Raw genomic sequence first — 15922 nt, 5'->3', positions numbered from 1 at the left:
CTCTGGACTGCGTGGGTTTCTTCTGGGTGCTCCGGTTACCTCCCACAATCCAAAGACATACCGGTTTGTATGTTAACTGGTCATTCTAAATTGCGCCGTGATTAGGCAGCACAGCTCAATAGACCGGAAGACCTGATAGAGGTGTATAAGATGAAGAGAGGCACTGATCGTGTGGATAGTCAGAGGCATTTTTGCCCCAGGGCTGAAATAGTTGCCACAAGAGGACACAGGTTTAAGGTGCTGGGAGTAGGTACAGAGGAGATGTCAGGACTAAGTTTTTTATTCAGAGAGTGGTGAGTGCGTAGAATGGGCTGCCGGCAACTGTGGTGGAGGCAGATACGACAGGGTCTTTTAAGAGACTTTTGGATAGGTACATGGAGCTTAGAAAAATAGCGGGCTATGGATAAGCCTAGTAATTTCAAAGGTTGGGACATGTTCGGCACAACTTTGTGGGCCGAAGGCCCTTTACTGTGCTGTAGGTTTTCTATGTTTCATAAAATGTAGGAACAGAATAAGGCTATTTAGCCCATCAATTCTCTCCAGTTCATCACGATGACCCAATATCCTCAGCCCCAATTTCCTGCTTTCTCCACATATCTTTTCATGCCCTGACCAATCGAGAATCTATCAACTCTGCCTTAAATATACATAAAGACTTGGACTGCACAGATGCCTGTGGCAAAGAATTCCACAGATTCACCACCTTCTGGCTAAAGAAATTCCTCATCTCTGTTATAAAAGAACACCCCTTTATTCTGAGGTCATGAGTCCCACTGTAGATAACCATTCATTCATCAACTTGTACACCTCCATCACGTCACCATTCATCCCCCTTCGCTCCAAGGAGAAAAGGCCAAGTTCACTCAACCTATTCTCATGAGGCATGCTCCCCAGTCCAGGCAATATCCTTGTTAATTTCCTCTGCACCCTTTCTATGGTTTCCACATCTGTAAGACCTCAACTTAAATATGAAGAATTAGAATGATTTTAATCACACCCTTACAATGTAACAAAGTTAAGCAACTCATCTTCAGCAGTATTGGTTTACTGTAATGTCAAAAATTGCACACGTACTTTCACTAAGACTAGGAGGGGGTGAATCTTCCTCAGATCCAGGACTACGGTCCCGATATCTACTTCCAGAACTTCTCCGACCTTCAACAGAATTGCCCCTCCGCAATTCATTCAGAATCCGTCGATCTCGTTCTTCGCATTCCCAGGCTTTGTCATCCCCTCGATCCTTCTTGTGTCTCTTCCTGGAAGCTGGGAGTAAAAGATTTATGATATTGTAATTGAGTAAATATACAAACCCCATTTCCAGAAAAGTTGGAATATTTTCCAAAATGCAATAAAAACAAAAATCTGTGATATGTTAATTCATGTGAACTTTTATTTAACTGACAAAAGTACAAAGAAAAGATTTTCAATAGTTTTACTGACCAACAATTAATTGTATTTTGTAAATATACACAAATTTAGAATTTGATGGCTGCAACACACTCAACAAAAGTTGGGACAGAGGCATGTTTACCATTGTGGTACATCACCTTTCCTTTTAATAACACTTTTTAATTGTTTTGGAATTGTAGTAGATTTGCAATTGGACATTTTGTCTATTCTTGCTTGATATAAGACTTCAGCTGTTCAACAGTCCGTGGTCTCCTAGGCCTGATTCTCCTCTTAATGATGCACCATACATTTTCAATAGGAGATAGATCTGGACTGGCAGCAGGTCAGTCAAGCACACGCACTCTGTGTCTACAAAGCCACGCTGTTGTAGCCCGTGCAGAATGTGGTCTGGCATTGTCCTGCTGAAATAAGCATGGACGTCCCGGGAAGAGACGTCGCCTTGATGGCAACATATGTCTCTCTAAAATCCTAAAATACGCCTCAGAGTCAATGGTACCTTCACATACATGCAACTCACCCATGCCATGGGCACTGATGCACCCCCATACCATCACAGATGCTGGCTTTTGCACCTTTTGCTGATAACAATCAGGATGGTCGTTTTCATCTTTGGCACGGAGAACTCGACGTCCGTTTTTTTTGAAAACTAGCTGAAATGTGGACTCATCTGACCACAGCACATGGTTCCACAGTCTTTCAGTCCATCTGAGATGAGCTCGGGCCCAGAGAACTCGCCAGCATTTCTGCATAGAGTTGATGTATGGCTTCCTCCTTGCGTAATACAGTTTCAAGTTGCATTTCTGGATGCAGCAACGGACTGTGTTAAGTGACAATGTTTTCCGAAGTACTCCCGAGCCCGGGTGGCTATAATTGTCACAGTTGCATGACGGTTTCTTAGGCAGTGCTGCCTGAGGGCTCGAAGATCATGCGCATTCAACAGTGGTTTCTGACCTTGCCCTTTACGCACTGAGATGTCTCTGATTTCTCTGAATCTTTTCACAATATTATGTACTGTAGATGTTCAAAGACCTAAATTCTCTGCAATCTTGTGTTGGGAGATGGTCCTTTTGAACTGACTAACAATTCTCTCATGAATTTTGGCGCAAAGGGGTGAGCCACGACCCATCCTTGCTTGCAAAGACTGAGCCTTTGATGGATGCTACTTTTATACCCAGTCATGATACCTCACTTGCTACCAATTAGCCTGCTTAATGTGGAGTCTTCCAAACCGGTGTTACTTGAATATTCTGTGCACTTTTCAATCTTATTTTAACTCTGTCCCAACTTTTGTTGAGTGTGTTGCAGCCATCAAATTCTAAATTTGTGTATATTTACAAAATACAATTAAGTTGGTCAGTAAAGCTATTGAAAATCTTTTCTTTGTACTTTTGTCAGTTAAATAAAGGTTCACATGAATTAACATATCACAGATTTTTGTTTTTATTGCATTTTGGAAAATATCCCAACTTTTCTGGAAATGGGGTTTGTATATGGATTACTTGGTGTTATCTTTTCCTAACTGCTTCAGGCATAATTATTAATTGAACTTGAAAACCAGAAAATAGGATAAGCCATTTGTCCCTTCACACATGCTCTTCTATTCAATGAGATCATGGCTGATCTTTTACTGCAGAACCACTTTCCTTCATCTCTCTACCTTCTTGAAATTTAGAATTGCCCCCTCTAACTTATATTACTACTTCTCATTCTTCCCACAAAATATTCCCCTAATATGGAATTTCATCTGCCATCTTTCCAAGTGGTCCACTACAGTCAGTATCTCAATTTACTTCAATACTTGGAATCTAGGATTACTGATATCTTGCCATAAGATTCAATTTTTTTTAAGAGACTTGATACGTTAAATTTCACTTCAATGAAAAGTTGCTCTGAACAGTCCTGTCTAACAAGATGCTTGCCAGAATTAAGGAAACATTTTGAAAGAGCTGATGGGTATTTAAAGGAACATATTCCCTCCAACTTAAAATATTAACTATAATACTATCTACAGATACTTCCTCATCTACAGTTTCCAGCATATTCTGTTTTTGTTTCAGGTTTCCAGCATCTGTAGGTGTGCTTGTAAAACCCTTGAGGTACAACCCTGGGGTCTTTGGGTGATTATACTCAGCTTTCCTTTCTACCTTTTACAAATAAGGTCCCATCCACACCCTAGATACCTTACATTTACTTCATTATATTACTCGAACGATTATTAGCACAACTACTTACATTCAAAGTCACTGTCATTGTCACCTTCATCTGAGCTGATTTCTGCATAGTTTGGCTTTTCTTTCACGGTACTGCGCTTCCGTTTGTTCATCTTCACTCGTTCACAGAGTGGCATGGTGGATTCTATCTCTGCAAGGAGATCAGGGGGTAGGTCATTCAACACCGACTGGTCACCACCACCTGTCATAAAATAAATGCACAAGTAAGTGTTTGCATGAATGTTTAGTGATCTTCAAATTACTAAACTTCAACACAAACCAGCACATGTACTGCTTTCGTCCATATTTACTGAAAATAGCACAAATCAGCACACATACTGATCTCGTCCATATTTACTGAAAATAGCACAAAACAAGCATGAGTACTGATCTCATTCATATTTAGAAACATAGAAAACCTACAGCACAATACAGGCCCTTCAGCCCACAAAGCTGTGCCGAACATGCCCTTACCTTAGAAATTACCTCCGGTTACCCATAGTCCTCTATTTTTCTGAGCTCCTTCTAACTGACAAGAAGACTCTTAAAAGACCCTACTGTCACCGGCAGCCCATCCCATGCACTCACCACTCTCTGGGTAAAATACTGACTCCTGACATCTCCTTTGTACCTACTTCCAACCGCCTTATAATTATGCCCTCTCACGCTAGCCATTGCAGCCCTGGGAAAAAGCCTCTGATTATCCATATGACCAATCCCTTAAGAAGGTAAACGGAATGTTGGCCTTCATTGCTAGAGGGATTGAATTCAAGAACAGGCAGCATCATGCTGCAACTAAACAGGGTACTGGTGAGGCCGCACCTGCAGTATTATGTGCAGTTCTGGTCTCCATAGGATATACTGGCTTTGGAAGCAGTGCAGAGGAGATTCACCAGGTTGATTCCAGAGATTAAGTGGTTAACCTATCTGGAGAGATTGAGTCACCCGGGACTATACTTTCTGTAATACAGAAGGATGAAAGGGAATCTTAAAGAAACATACAAAATTTTGAAAGGGATAGATAAGAAAGAAGTAGGAAAGTTGTTTCCATTGGTAGGTGAGGCTAGAACTAGGGGACATTGCCTCAAGATTCAGGGGAGGAGATATAGGACAGAGATGAGAGAAACTGTTTTTCCCCCAGAGAGTGGTGAATCTGTGGAATTCTCTGCCCAGGGAAGCAGTTGAGGCTTCTTCACGAAATATATTTCAAGTCAAGTCATTTTTATTGTCATTTCGACCATAACTGCTGGTACAGTACATAGTGAAAATGAGACAATGTTTTCCAGGACCATGGTGTTAAATGACAGTACAAAAACTAGACTGAACTACGGAAAATACACCAGAGAGAGAAAAAAAAACTACACTGGACTACAGACCTACCCAGGACTGGATAAAGTGCACAAAACAGTGCAGGCATTACAATAAATCATAAACAAGACAACTGGCACAATAGAGGGCAGTAAGTTGGTGTCAGTCCAGACTCTGGGTATTGAGGAGTCTGATGGCTTGGGGGAAGAAACCATTACATGGTCTAGCCGTGAGAGCCCGAATGCTTTGGTGCCTTTTTCCAGACAGCAGGAGGGACAAGATTTTGCATAAAGGGTGCGTGGGGTCCTTCATAATGCTGTTTGCTTTGTGGATGCAGCATGTAGTGTAAATGCCCATGATGGCAGGAAGAGAGACCCCGATGATCTTCTCAGCTGACCTCACTATCCGTTGCATGGTCTTGCGATCTGAGATGTTGCAATTTCTGAACCAGGCAGTGATGCAGCTGCTCAGGATGTTCTCAATACAACCACTGTAGAATGCAATGAGGATTGGGGGGGGGGGGGGGGGTGGTGGTGTTGGGGGATGGACTTTTCTCAGACTTCGCAGAAAGTAGAGACGCTGCTGAGCTTTCTTTGTTATGGAGCTGGTGTTGAGGGACCAGGTGAGATTCTCCACTAGGTGAACACCAAGAAATTTGGTGCTCTTAACGATCTCTACCAAGGAGCCGTCGATGTTCAGTGGGGAATGGTTGCTCCATGCCTTCCTGAAGTCAACAAGCATCTGTTTTCTTTGTTCACATTCAGAGACAGGTTGTTGGCTCTGCACCAGTCCATTAGCCGCTACACCTCCTCTCTGTAAGCTGACTAGTCTTTCTTGCTGATGAGACCCACCACAGTTGTGTCATCGGCGAACTTCATGATGTGGTTCAAGCTGTGTGTTGCAGCACAGTCATGGGTCAGCAGAGTGAACAGCAGTGGACTGAGCATACAGCCCTGGGGGGGCCCCGTGCTCAGTGTGATGGTGTTAGAGATCCTGCTCCCGGTCCGAACTGACTGAGGTCTCCCAGTCAGGAAGTCTAGAATCCAGTTGCAGAGGGAGGTGTTCAGCCCCAGTAGGCTTAGCTTTCCAATCAGTTTCTGAGGGATGATTGTGTTGATTGCTGAACTGAAGTCTATGAACAGCATCTGAACGTGTCTTTTTTGTGCGGGTGGGTTAGGGCCAGGTGGAGGGTGATGGCAATGGCGTCGCCTGTTGAGCGGTTGGGACTGTATGCAAACTACAATGGGTCCAGTGAGGGGGTCAGCAGGGTCTTAAGAAACAGATAGGTTTTTACATAGTAAGGGAATTAAGGGTTATGGAAAAAAGCCAGGCAGATGGAGCTGAGTTTATGGACAGATCAGCCATAATCTAATTGAATGGTGGGGCAGGCTTGATGGGCCAGATAGCCGACTACTGCTCCTATTTCTTATGTTCTTAACATCTTATACACCTCTAACAGGTTATCTCTCATCTTCCGTCATTCCAAGGAAAGAAGGCAGAGTTCACTCAACCTACTCTCATAAGGCATGCTCCCCAATCCAGGCAACATCCTTGTAAATCTCCTCTATACCCTTTCTATGGTTTCCACATCCTCCCTACAGTGAGGCAACCAGAACTGAGCACAGTACTCTGAGTGGGGTCTGATCAGGATCCTATATAGTTGCAACATTACCTCTCGGCTCCTAAACTCAATCTCACAATTGATGAAGGCCAATGCACCATATGCTTTCTTAACCACAGAGTCAACCTGTGTAGCAGCCTTGAGTGTCCTAGGGATTCGAACCCCAAGATCCCTCTGATCCTCACACTGCCAAGAGTCTTACCATTAATACTATATTCTGCCATCACGTTTGATCAACAAAAATGAACCACTTCTGGGTTGAACTTCATCTGCCACTTCTCAGCCCAGCTTTGAATCCTATCAATGTCCTGCAGTAACCTCTGACAGCCTTCACACTATTCACAACACCCCCAACCTTTGCATCATCAGCAAATTTACTAACCCATCCCTCCACTTCTTCATCCAGGTCATTTATAAAAATCATGAAGAGTAAGGCTCCCAGAACAGATCCCTGAGGCACCCCACTGGTCACCGACCTCCATGCAGAATATGAGCTGTCTACAACCACATTTTGCCTTCTGTGACCAAGCCAGTTCTGGCTTCAGAAAGCAATGTCCCCTTGGATCCCATGCCTCCTTACTTTCTCAAGAAGCCTTGCATTAGGTACCTTGTCAAATGCCTTGCTGAAATCCATAGAAACATAGAAAATAGGTGGAGTAGGCCATTCGGCCCTTCGAGCCTGCACCGCCATTCAGTATGATCATGGCTGATTATCCAACTCAGAACCCTGTACCTGCCTTCTCTCCATACCCCCCCCCCCCGATCCCTTTAGCCACAAGGGCCATATCGAACTCCCTCTTAAATATAGCCAATGAACTGACCTCAACTGTTTCCTGTGGCAGAGAATTCCACAGATTCACCACTCTCTGTGTGAAGAAGCTTTTCCTCATCTCGGTCCTAAAAGGCTTCCCCTTTATCCTTAAACTGTGACCCCTCGTTCTGGACTTCCCCGACATCGGGAACAATCTTCCTGCATCTAGCCTGTCCAATCCCTTTAGAATTTTATACGTTTCAATAAGATCCCCCCTCAGTCTTCTAAATTCCAGTGAGTATAAGCCTAGTCGATCCAGTCTTTCTTCATATGAAAGTCCTGCCATCCCAGGAATCAATCTGGTGAACCTTCTCTGTACTCCCTCTATGGCAAGAATGTCTTTCCTCAGATTAGGGGACCAAAACTGCACACAATATTCTAGGTGCGGTCTCACCAAGGCCTTGTACAACTGCAGTAGAACCTCCCTGCTCCTGTACTCCAATCCTTTTGCTATGAATGCCAACATACCATTTGCCTTTTTCACCGCCTGCTGTACCTGCATGCCCACCTTCAATGACTGGTGTACAGTGAAACCCAGGTCTCGTTGCATCTCCCCTTTTCCTAATCGGCCACCGTTCAGATAATAATCTGTTTTCCTGTTCTTGCAACCAAAGTGGATAACCTCACATTTATCTACATTAAGTTGCATCTGCCATGAATTTGCCCACTCACCTAACCTATCCAAGTCACCCTGCATCCTCTTAGCATCCTCCTCACAGCTAACACCGCCGCCCAGCTTCGTGTCATCTGCAAACTTGGAGATGCTGCATTTAACTCCCTCGTCTAAATCATTAATATATATTGTAAACAACTGGGGTCCCAGCACTGAGCCTTGCGGTACCGCACTAGTCACTAGTCCATATACACTACATCTACTGCTCTATCTCACTGAAAAATAGCACAAGCCAGCATATGTACTGATCTCATCCATATTTACTGAAAAACAGCAGAAACCAGGATCTATACTGACCTCATCCAGATTTACTGAAGAATTGCAAAAACCAGCTCACATTATGCTCATGTGATAATATTTACAATGTTTTCTGTTAATCAATTGACTGTCTTTGGAGACATGGGGCTTTTCATACATTCTATAGTATCTTGGTTTGTGGCTACCTAGAAGATGAATTTTAATGGTTTGTATGGTATACAGTCGGCCTTCCGTATCTGCGGGGGATTGGTTCCGGGACCCCCCGTGGATACCAAAAAACATGGATGCTCAAATCGGTGGACTTTCAGACCCGGTGGAGCTCCGGACCTTATTTAACCTGTCTCAGTGCAGTGGACTTCAGGACCTGGTGGAGCTCGGGACCCGCCACCCACAGTGTTTCTGTTCTGGAAAATGATCACGATTGAAAACAAAATGGAAATAATAAAACGATCGGAAAGAGGTGAAACACCTTCAGTCATTGGATAATGGAGCATGTGAAGACCCTGCCCCGATGAAAGCTATGATTATTTCTAAGCAATGCAGTGGTTTAATTATTGAAATATATGTGTTTCTTAAGTGTTTTATAAGCATAGAAAGGTAAAATATATACTATATACTAAGACAAACGTTTGATTAACTGACGCTGAATAACACTGGATGTGCCTGCTTCGACTTAGAGAATTTCCATTTTTTAAAATTCCCAATCCGCAGTAACCTGTGCACATCCTCCCGTATAGATTATTTATAATACCTAATACAATGTAAATGCTATGTAAATAGTTGTTATACTGTATTGTTTAGGGAATAATAAAAAGATTTAAAAAGTCTGTACATGCTCAAACGGCAGGTGCTGGAGAGAGAACTTGCAGGTTTTCCCGATCCGCGGTTGGTTGAATCTACACACGTGGAACCCGCGGATAAGGAGGGCCGACTGTACATACTTTGTACTTTCAGATATTGAATACCTTGAAATATTCAAGTCTGAACTTCAAGGACTCTGTAGCCATATTTCTGTAATGGCATTTATATAACGACTATCTTTGATTATATTCTGCATTAGTTCATCAACTCATTTGTGCAAACCATGATAGCTTTCTTGCTGTCCACTATACTCCCAATCATGGTGCCATCCACAAATCTGCTTCTCCAGTTAAGCACATTACCTTTCAAATAATTGATCTAGATGACAAACAACAACAGACCCAGCACTGATCTTGGCAGCACTCCACCAGCCACAGATTTCCAGTCAGAGAGACAACCATTTGTTACTACTCTGCCACAAGCCAATATCTAATCCAACTTACTACCTCTTCTCGAATGCCGAATGACTGAACCTTCTTGACCAATGAATTGCACTTGTCTGCACACAATTCTATTTGCCATTTCTCAGCCTATTTTTCCAGCCGATCTTGAATGCCAAGTGACTGAACCTTTCTGACTGAGGTATGAGGGACCTTGTCAAATGCCTTGCGTAAGTCCACAAAGACAATATTCAATGCTTTGGCTACATCAACTTTCCAGGTAACTTACACAATAAAAAACTCGCTTAGACATGATGTACCATGCACAAAGCCATGCTGGCTATCCCTAATCAGTCCACTTCTATAAATAGTTAGATACGGTCCGTTAGAATACCCTGCAAATAACTTTTCTATTAGTGATGTCAGGCCCTCCAGCCTATAATTCCCTGGAGCCTTTCTTTAACAGCAGAACAACACTGGCTATTCTCCAATCCTCTGATACATCATTTGTCACTAAGGATGATTTAAATATCTCTGCTAGGACCCAGCAGTTTCTGCACTGGCCTCTCAGAGGGTCTGAGAGTACACTTTGTCAGGGCCTGGGGACTTATCCACTCTATTTTACCTCAAGACAGCAAACACCTCTTTCTCCTTTGTAACCTGCACAGGATCCAACAGGTTAATGCTGCTTTGCCTCAATTCTACAGACTCTGTGTCTGATGCAAACACTGATGCAAAAAAAAAATTAAGATTTTCTTTTGGTTCCACACTTGGATTACAATTCTGATACTCCAGAGGACCAATTTTGTCCCATACAATCCTTTGACTCTTAATATATCTCTAGAATCCCTGAGGATTATCCTTCTCCTTGCTTGCTAGGGCAACCTCATACTTTCTTTTAGCCCTCCTGATCCCTTTGTTAAGTGTTCTCTTGCATTTGTTACACTCCATAAACACCTAATTTTTTCTACAAGCCTATACCTGCTATGCACTTCCTTTTATTCTGACAAGCACGTGCAAGCTTAGTACTCTCAAAGTTTGAGCAACACACACAATATGCTGGAGAAACTCACCAAGCCAGGCAGCATCTATGGAAAAAAGTACAGTCGACGTTTTGGGCTGAAACTGTTTGGCAGGACTGGAGAAAAAAGCTGGAGTAGATTTAAAAGGTGGGGTGAAGGGAGCAAGAACCAACAGGTGATCAGTGAACCTGGAGGGGGAAGGATGAAGTAAAGAGCTGGAAAGCTGATTGATGAGATGAGGTGAGTGAGGGAAAAGGGGATGGGAAATGGAAAGGTCGATGGAGGCTACCGAAACGGAATATAAGGTGTTGTTCCTCCAACCTAAGTGTGGCCTCATCACAACAGTGGAGGAGGCCATGGATGGACATATTGGAATGGGAATGGGAAGTGGAAGTAAAATGGGTGGGCACTAGGAAATTCTGCTTGTTCTAGTGGACACAGTGTAGATGCCAGGGAAAGCAGTCTCCCAATCTATGTTAGGTCTTACTGATATACAGGAGGTCACACCCAGAGCACCAAACGCAATAAATGACCCCCAAAAGACTCACAAGTTTCGCCACATCGGTAAGGACTGTTTAGGGCCCTGGATGGTAGTGAGGGAGGAGGTGTAGGTAGCGTAGATGCTCAAAGTTTCACTTTTGAAGGCCTCCCACTTACCATACAACTCTGCCAGAAAACAGCCTGCTCCAATCCACACTTACCAGGTTTCTCAATCTCAACCCAAGGACCATTCTATCTTTTTTACGCACTTACTTTGAAACTAATGGCAATTGCACAAATGTAGCATTTCTGTCCCAGTTTTGGTCCCCTAACCTGGAACATCTGCTAGTCAAGTGCCGCCAATGTTATCTGCCGAGGGAGCTTTCTTCATCATCCTGGTTGCAGTGTACATTCTCCACCAGCCAACAGCAGGCTGGCAATAGAGGGACTGAGCATCATGATCAGCAGTCTCGAATCAACCCACCCTAATGCCTTCCCTTTCAACCAGCACAGCTTGAAGTTGTCTCTGGCTAACTCCCAACAACATGTCTTGTCACCTGTGGAACACACTTGACCACTGTTAAACCACCATCAAGAACAGATACTGTACCAAGTTGGAGAGGGGAGGATAGTGTGCTCTAGTGAGAGTGAGATTGAGAATCGGGGGCTGTGGTCAAAGAAAGACGTGTAAGTGTGAATAATTAGTGGCATTACAAATTTTGATTTCTGTGCAACTTCGAGATGAAGCATGGAGCAACACCTTGAGATATTTTAGCATTAGAATTTCAAATTAGTGCAGCATTTTACAACAGCCTTTATGATGACATGCTTTTATATAAACATTGATATTTTTCCACCACAACTACTTAGGCATGATAATCAGTCACTATTAATAAAGTGCAAAATTTTAATTAAAAGGTCTGCTGATGGACAATGCCAATGAACTGACAAAATGCAAATAACAGCAATATACACATGCTGAACAGCACGCCACAGACAATATGCTAGAGGAACTCAACAGTCAAGGTAGCATCTATGGAAAAAAGTACAGTCAATGTTTCCGACAAGACCCTTCAGTAATACTGGAGACAAAAAGATGAGTAGATTTAAAAGGAGAGATAAACACAAGGTGATACATGAAACCAGGAGTGGGAGGTACAAAGTAAAGAGCTGGGAAGTTGATTGGTGGAAGAGATTCAGGGCTGCAGGAGGGAGAGCTGTTAGGAGAGGACAGAAGGCCAAGGAAGAAAGAAAAGAAGAAAGGAGCACCAGAAGGAGGTGATGGGGAGGCAAGGAGATAAGGAGAGAGAAGGAAAATGGGATGGGGAATGGTGAATGAGAGGGGGCATGACTGAAAGTAAAAGAAATTGATGTTCATGCCTTCAGGTTGGAAGCTACCCAGTCAGAATACAAGATGCTGTTCTTCCAACCTGAGTGTAGCCCCATCCTGACAGTAGAGGAGGCCTTGGATTGACATATCGGAATGGTAATGAGAAGTGAAATTAAAATGGGTAGCCACTGGGTGATCCCACTTCTCCTGGCAGATGGAACGTAGGTGCTCCGCTAAGTGGTCTCCCAACAAACGTCGGGTCTCACTGATATACAGGAGGCCACACCAGTAGCACCAGACACAGTATATGATTCCAACAGACACAGAGGTGAAGTGTCACCTCAACTGCAAGGACTGTTTGGGGCCCTGAATGGTAGAGAGGGAGGAGGTGTAGGGGGAGATGTAGTATTTGTTCCACTTGCAAGGATCAGTGGGCAGAGAAAAACTCCCTCCTGGTACTTAACTTTGCACATCCCTTGCCGATCACCTACGCTCCATCCAGCTGAAAAAGTGGGATCTCCCGGTGGTCACCCATTTTAATTCCCCTTCCCATTCTGATATACCAATCCACGACCTTCTCTACTATGATGATAAGGCCACACTCAGGGTGGAGGAACAACACTTGTAATCTGCCTGGGTAGCCTACAAACTGATGGCATGAACATCACTTTCTCGAACTTCTGGTAATGCCGCCAACCCCCCCCCCCCCCCCCCCCACTTTCACCATTCCACATCCCCTTTACCCTGTCTCCTTGCCTGCCCATCACCTCCCTCTGGTGCTCCTTCCCTGCTTTACTTTATTGGATGGTCTTCTGTCTTCTCCTATCAGACTCCCCCTTCTCCAGTCTGTATCTTGTTCACCAATCAACTTCCCAGTTCTTTCCTTTATCCCTCCCCTCACAGTTTCACCTATCACCTTGTGTTTCGCTTTCTCCACTCCCCCCCACTATTTAAATCTATTCCTCATTTTTTTCTCCAGTCCTGCCAAAGTGTCTCAGACCAAAACGTCGTCTGTACTTTTTTCCATAGATGTTGTCTGGCTTGCTGAGTTACACCAGCTATTTGTGAGAGTTGCCTGGACTTCCAGCATCTGCATTTTCTCTTGTATGTCACAGACAATGATAGTTTTAAAAACACAATTCTTCACATACCACTGAGGAAAAAATTGACACATTTAATTAGTTTGGCACATTGAGAGGCAAGTGGGGTGTTCTATGCTTTATATTCAAATTACAGAAAAATGCCAGTATGGAGAGAGAACAGAGAAGTGCTGCTGAAGCCAGGACTGGATCAACTGTAATGACAACGGAGGCCTGAGGGGTTGATTTTATAGCTACCTGCTTCTTTCTGTAAATACTATACCAGTTAACTCGCAGTAGCTAACTTGAGTATTTAAAAATAGCTTGAGACTAAAAGAGTTTTATAATTCTGTAAGTATTTTACCAATGAAATTTTAAGTATTGGGCTTTGTCTCCCTCTGGTGGTACACTGAACCATAAAACCATAGAACATTACAGCACAGAAACAGGCCTTTTGGCCCTTCTTGACTGTGCCGAACCATTTTTCTGCCTAGTCCCACTGACCTGCACCTGGACCATATCCCTCCAAAACCTCTCTCATCCATATACCTGTCCAAGTGTTTCTTAAATGTCAAAAATGAGCCCGCATTCACCACTTCATCTGATAGCTCATTCCACACTCCCACTACTCTCTGCATGAAGAAGCCCTCCCAATGTTCTCTTTAAGCTTTTCCCCCTTCACCCTTAACCCATAACCTCTGTTTTTTTTTCTCCCCTGGCCTCAATGGGAAAAGCCTGCTTGCATTCACTCTATCTATACCCATAATTTTATACACCTCTATCAAATCACCCCTCATTCTCCTATGCTCCAGGGAATAAAGTCCTAACCTATCCAACCTTTCTCTGTAACTCAGTTTCTCAAGTCCCGGCAACATCCTTGTAAACCTCTGCACTCTTTCAACCTTATTAATCTCCTTCCTGTAATTCGGAGACAAAAACTGCACAGAATACTCCAAATTTGGCCTCACCAATGCCTTATACAAGCTCATCATAACATTCCAACTCTTATACTCAATACTTGATTTATAAAGGCCAATGTACCAAAAGCTCTCTTTACTGCCCTATCTTCCTGTATTGCCACTTGTAGGGAATTTTGGATCTGTATTCCCAGATCCCTCTGTTCTATTCCACTCCTCAGTGACCTACCATTTTTCATTGTATGTTCTACCTTGGTTTTTCCTTCCAAAGTGCAATACCTCACAATTGTCTGTATTAAACTCCATCTGCCATTTTTCCAGCTGGTCCAAATCCCTCTACAAGCTTTGAAAACCTTCTTCAATGTCCATTACACCTCCAATCTTTCAATCACCAGCAAATTTGCTGATCCAATTTGCCACATTATCATCCAGATCATTGATATAGATGACAAATAACAATGGACCCAGCACTCATCCCTGTGGCACACCACTAGTCACAGGCCTCCACTCAGAGTAGCAATCCTCTACCACCACTCTCTGACTTCTTCCATTGAGCCAATGTCTAATCCAATTTACTATCTCTTCATGTATACCTAGCGACTGAGTCTTCCTAACTAACCTCCCATGTTTCCAGTTTATGTGAGGAAATTATACCAGTAATTAGTTTTGATTTTTTTCTACATTTTGTTGGGACAGGAAACATAATATAAACACATGATATAAACAATATAAACATAAATACATACACTTTAATTATGAGTGCCTAAACAAATGAGAAAAAAGGCTACTAGTGCTGCATGGGGGGTTAACCATAGTTGCAAGGGGAAAAATGGGATGAAATCCAGAGTGCCAGAACAGATAGTGGAAAGCTTGTGGAGACAGATGTGAGAAACACAGAAAACCTACAGCACAGTACAGGCCCATCGGCCCACAAAGCTGTGCCAAATAATGTCCTAATCTAACAAATTACCCAGGGTTACCCATAGCCCTCTATTTTTCTGAGCTCCGTATACCTGACAAGGAGACCCTTAAAAGACCCTATCATATCCACCTCCACCACCATCACCGGCAGCGTATTCCATGCACTCTCTGGGTAAAATACTTAACCCTGACATCTCCTCTGTACCTACTTCCAAGCGCCTTAAAATTGTGTCCACTCATGTTAGCCTTTTTAGCCCTGGAAAAAAGCCTCTGACTATCCATACGATCAATCCCTTAAGAAGGCAAACTGAATGTTGGCCTTCATTGCTAGAGGGATTGTCAAGAGCAGGCAGGTCATGCTGCAACTATACAGGGTACTGGTGAAGCCGCACCTGGAGTACTGTGAGTAGTTCTGGTCTCCATACTCGAGGAAGGATATCTGGCTTTGCAGGCAGTGCAGAGGAGGTTCACCAGGTTGATTCCAGGGATGAAGGGGTTAGCCTACCTGGAGAACACCCGGGATTATACATTCAGGAGTTCAGAACAATGAGAGGGGATCTTATAAAAACATACACATTTTTGAAAGGGCTAGATAAGATAGAAGTAGGAAAGTTGTTTCCGTTGGTAGGTGAGACTAAAAC

General features: G+C 43.4%; 1 protein-coding gene across 5 annotated transcripts in view; it reads right to left on the bottom strand.

The window, feature by feature from the left end:
- Positions 1-15922, bottom strand: part of LOC132396489 (nipped-B-like protein) — a 531210-nt gene that overhangs the window by 292264 nt on the left and 223024 nt on the right. For 4 of the 5 annotated variants that reach the window (XM_059974034.1, XM_059974036.1, XM_059974038.1 and 1 more), the window contains 2 exons: positions 3643-3822; positions 1075-1263 (listed from right to left, as the gene is read on the bottom strand). In XM_059974034.1, coding sequence (XP_059830017.1) covers positions 1075-1263; positions 3643-3822 — 369 coding nt within the window. The remainder of the gene's footprint in view (positions 1-1074; positions 1264-3642; positions 3823-15922) is intronic. The other variant, XM_059974035.1, reaches the window with a different exon arrangement.

The sequence above is a fragment of the Hypanus sabinus genome, chromosome 7, assembly GCF_030144855.1.
Source record: "Hypanus sabinus isolate sHypSab1 chromosome 7, sHypSab1.hap1, whole genome shotgun sequence".
Taxonomy (NCBI): domain Eukaryota; kingdom Metazoa; phylum Chordata; class Chondrichthyes; order Myliobatiformes; family Dasyatidae; genus Hypanus; species Hypanus sabinus.
The sequence above is the reverse complement of the archived record's forward strand: the minus strand, read 5'-3'. Positions and strand labels throughout refer to the sequence as shown.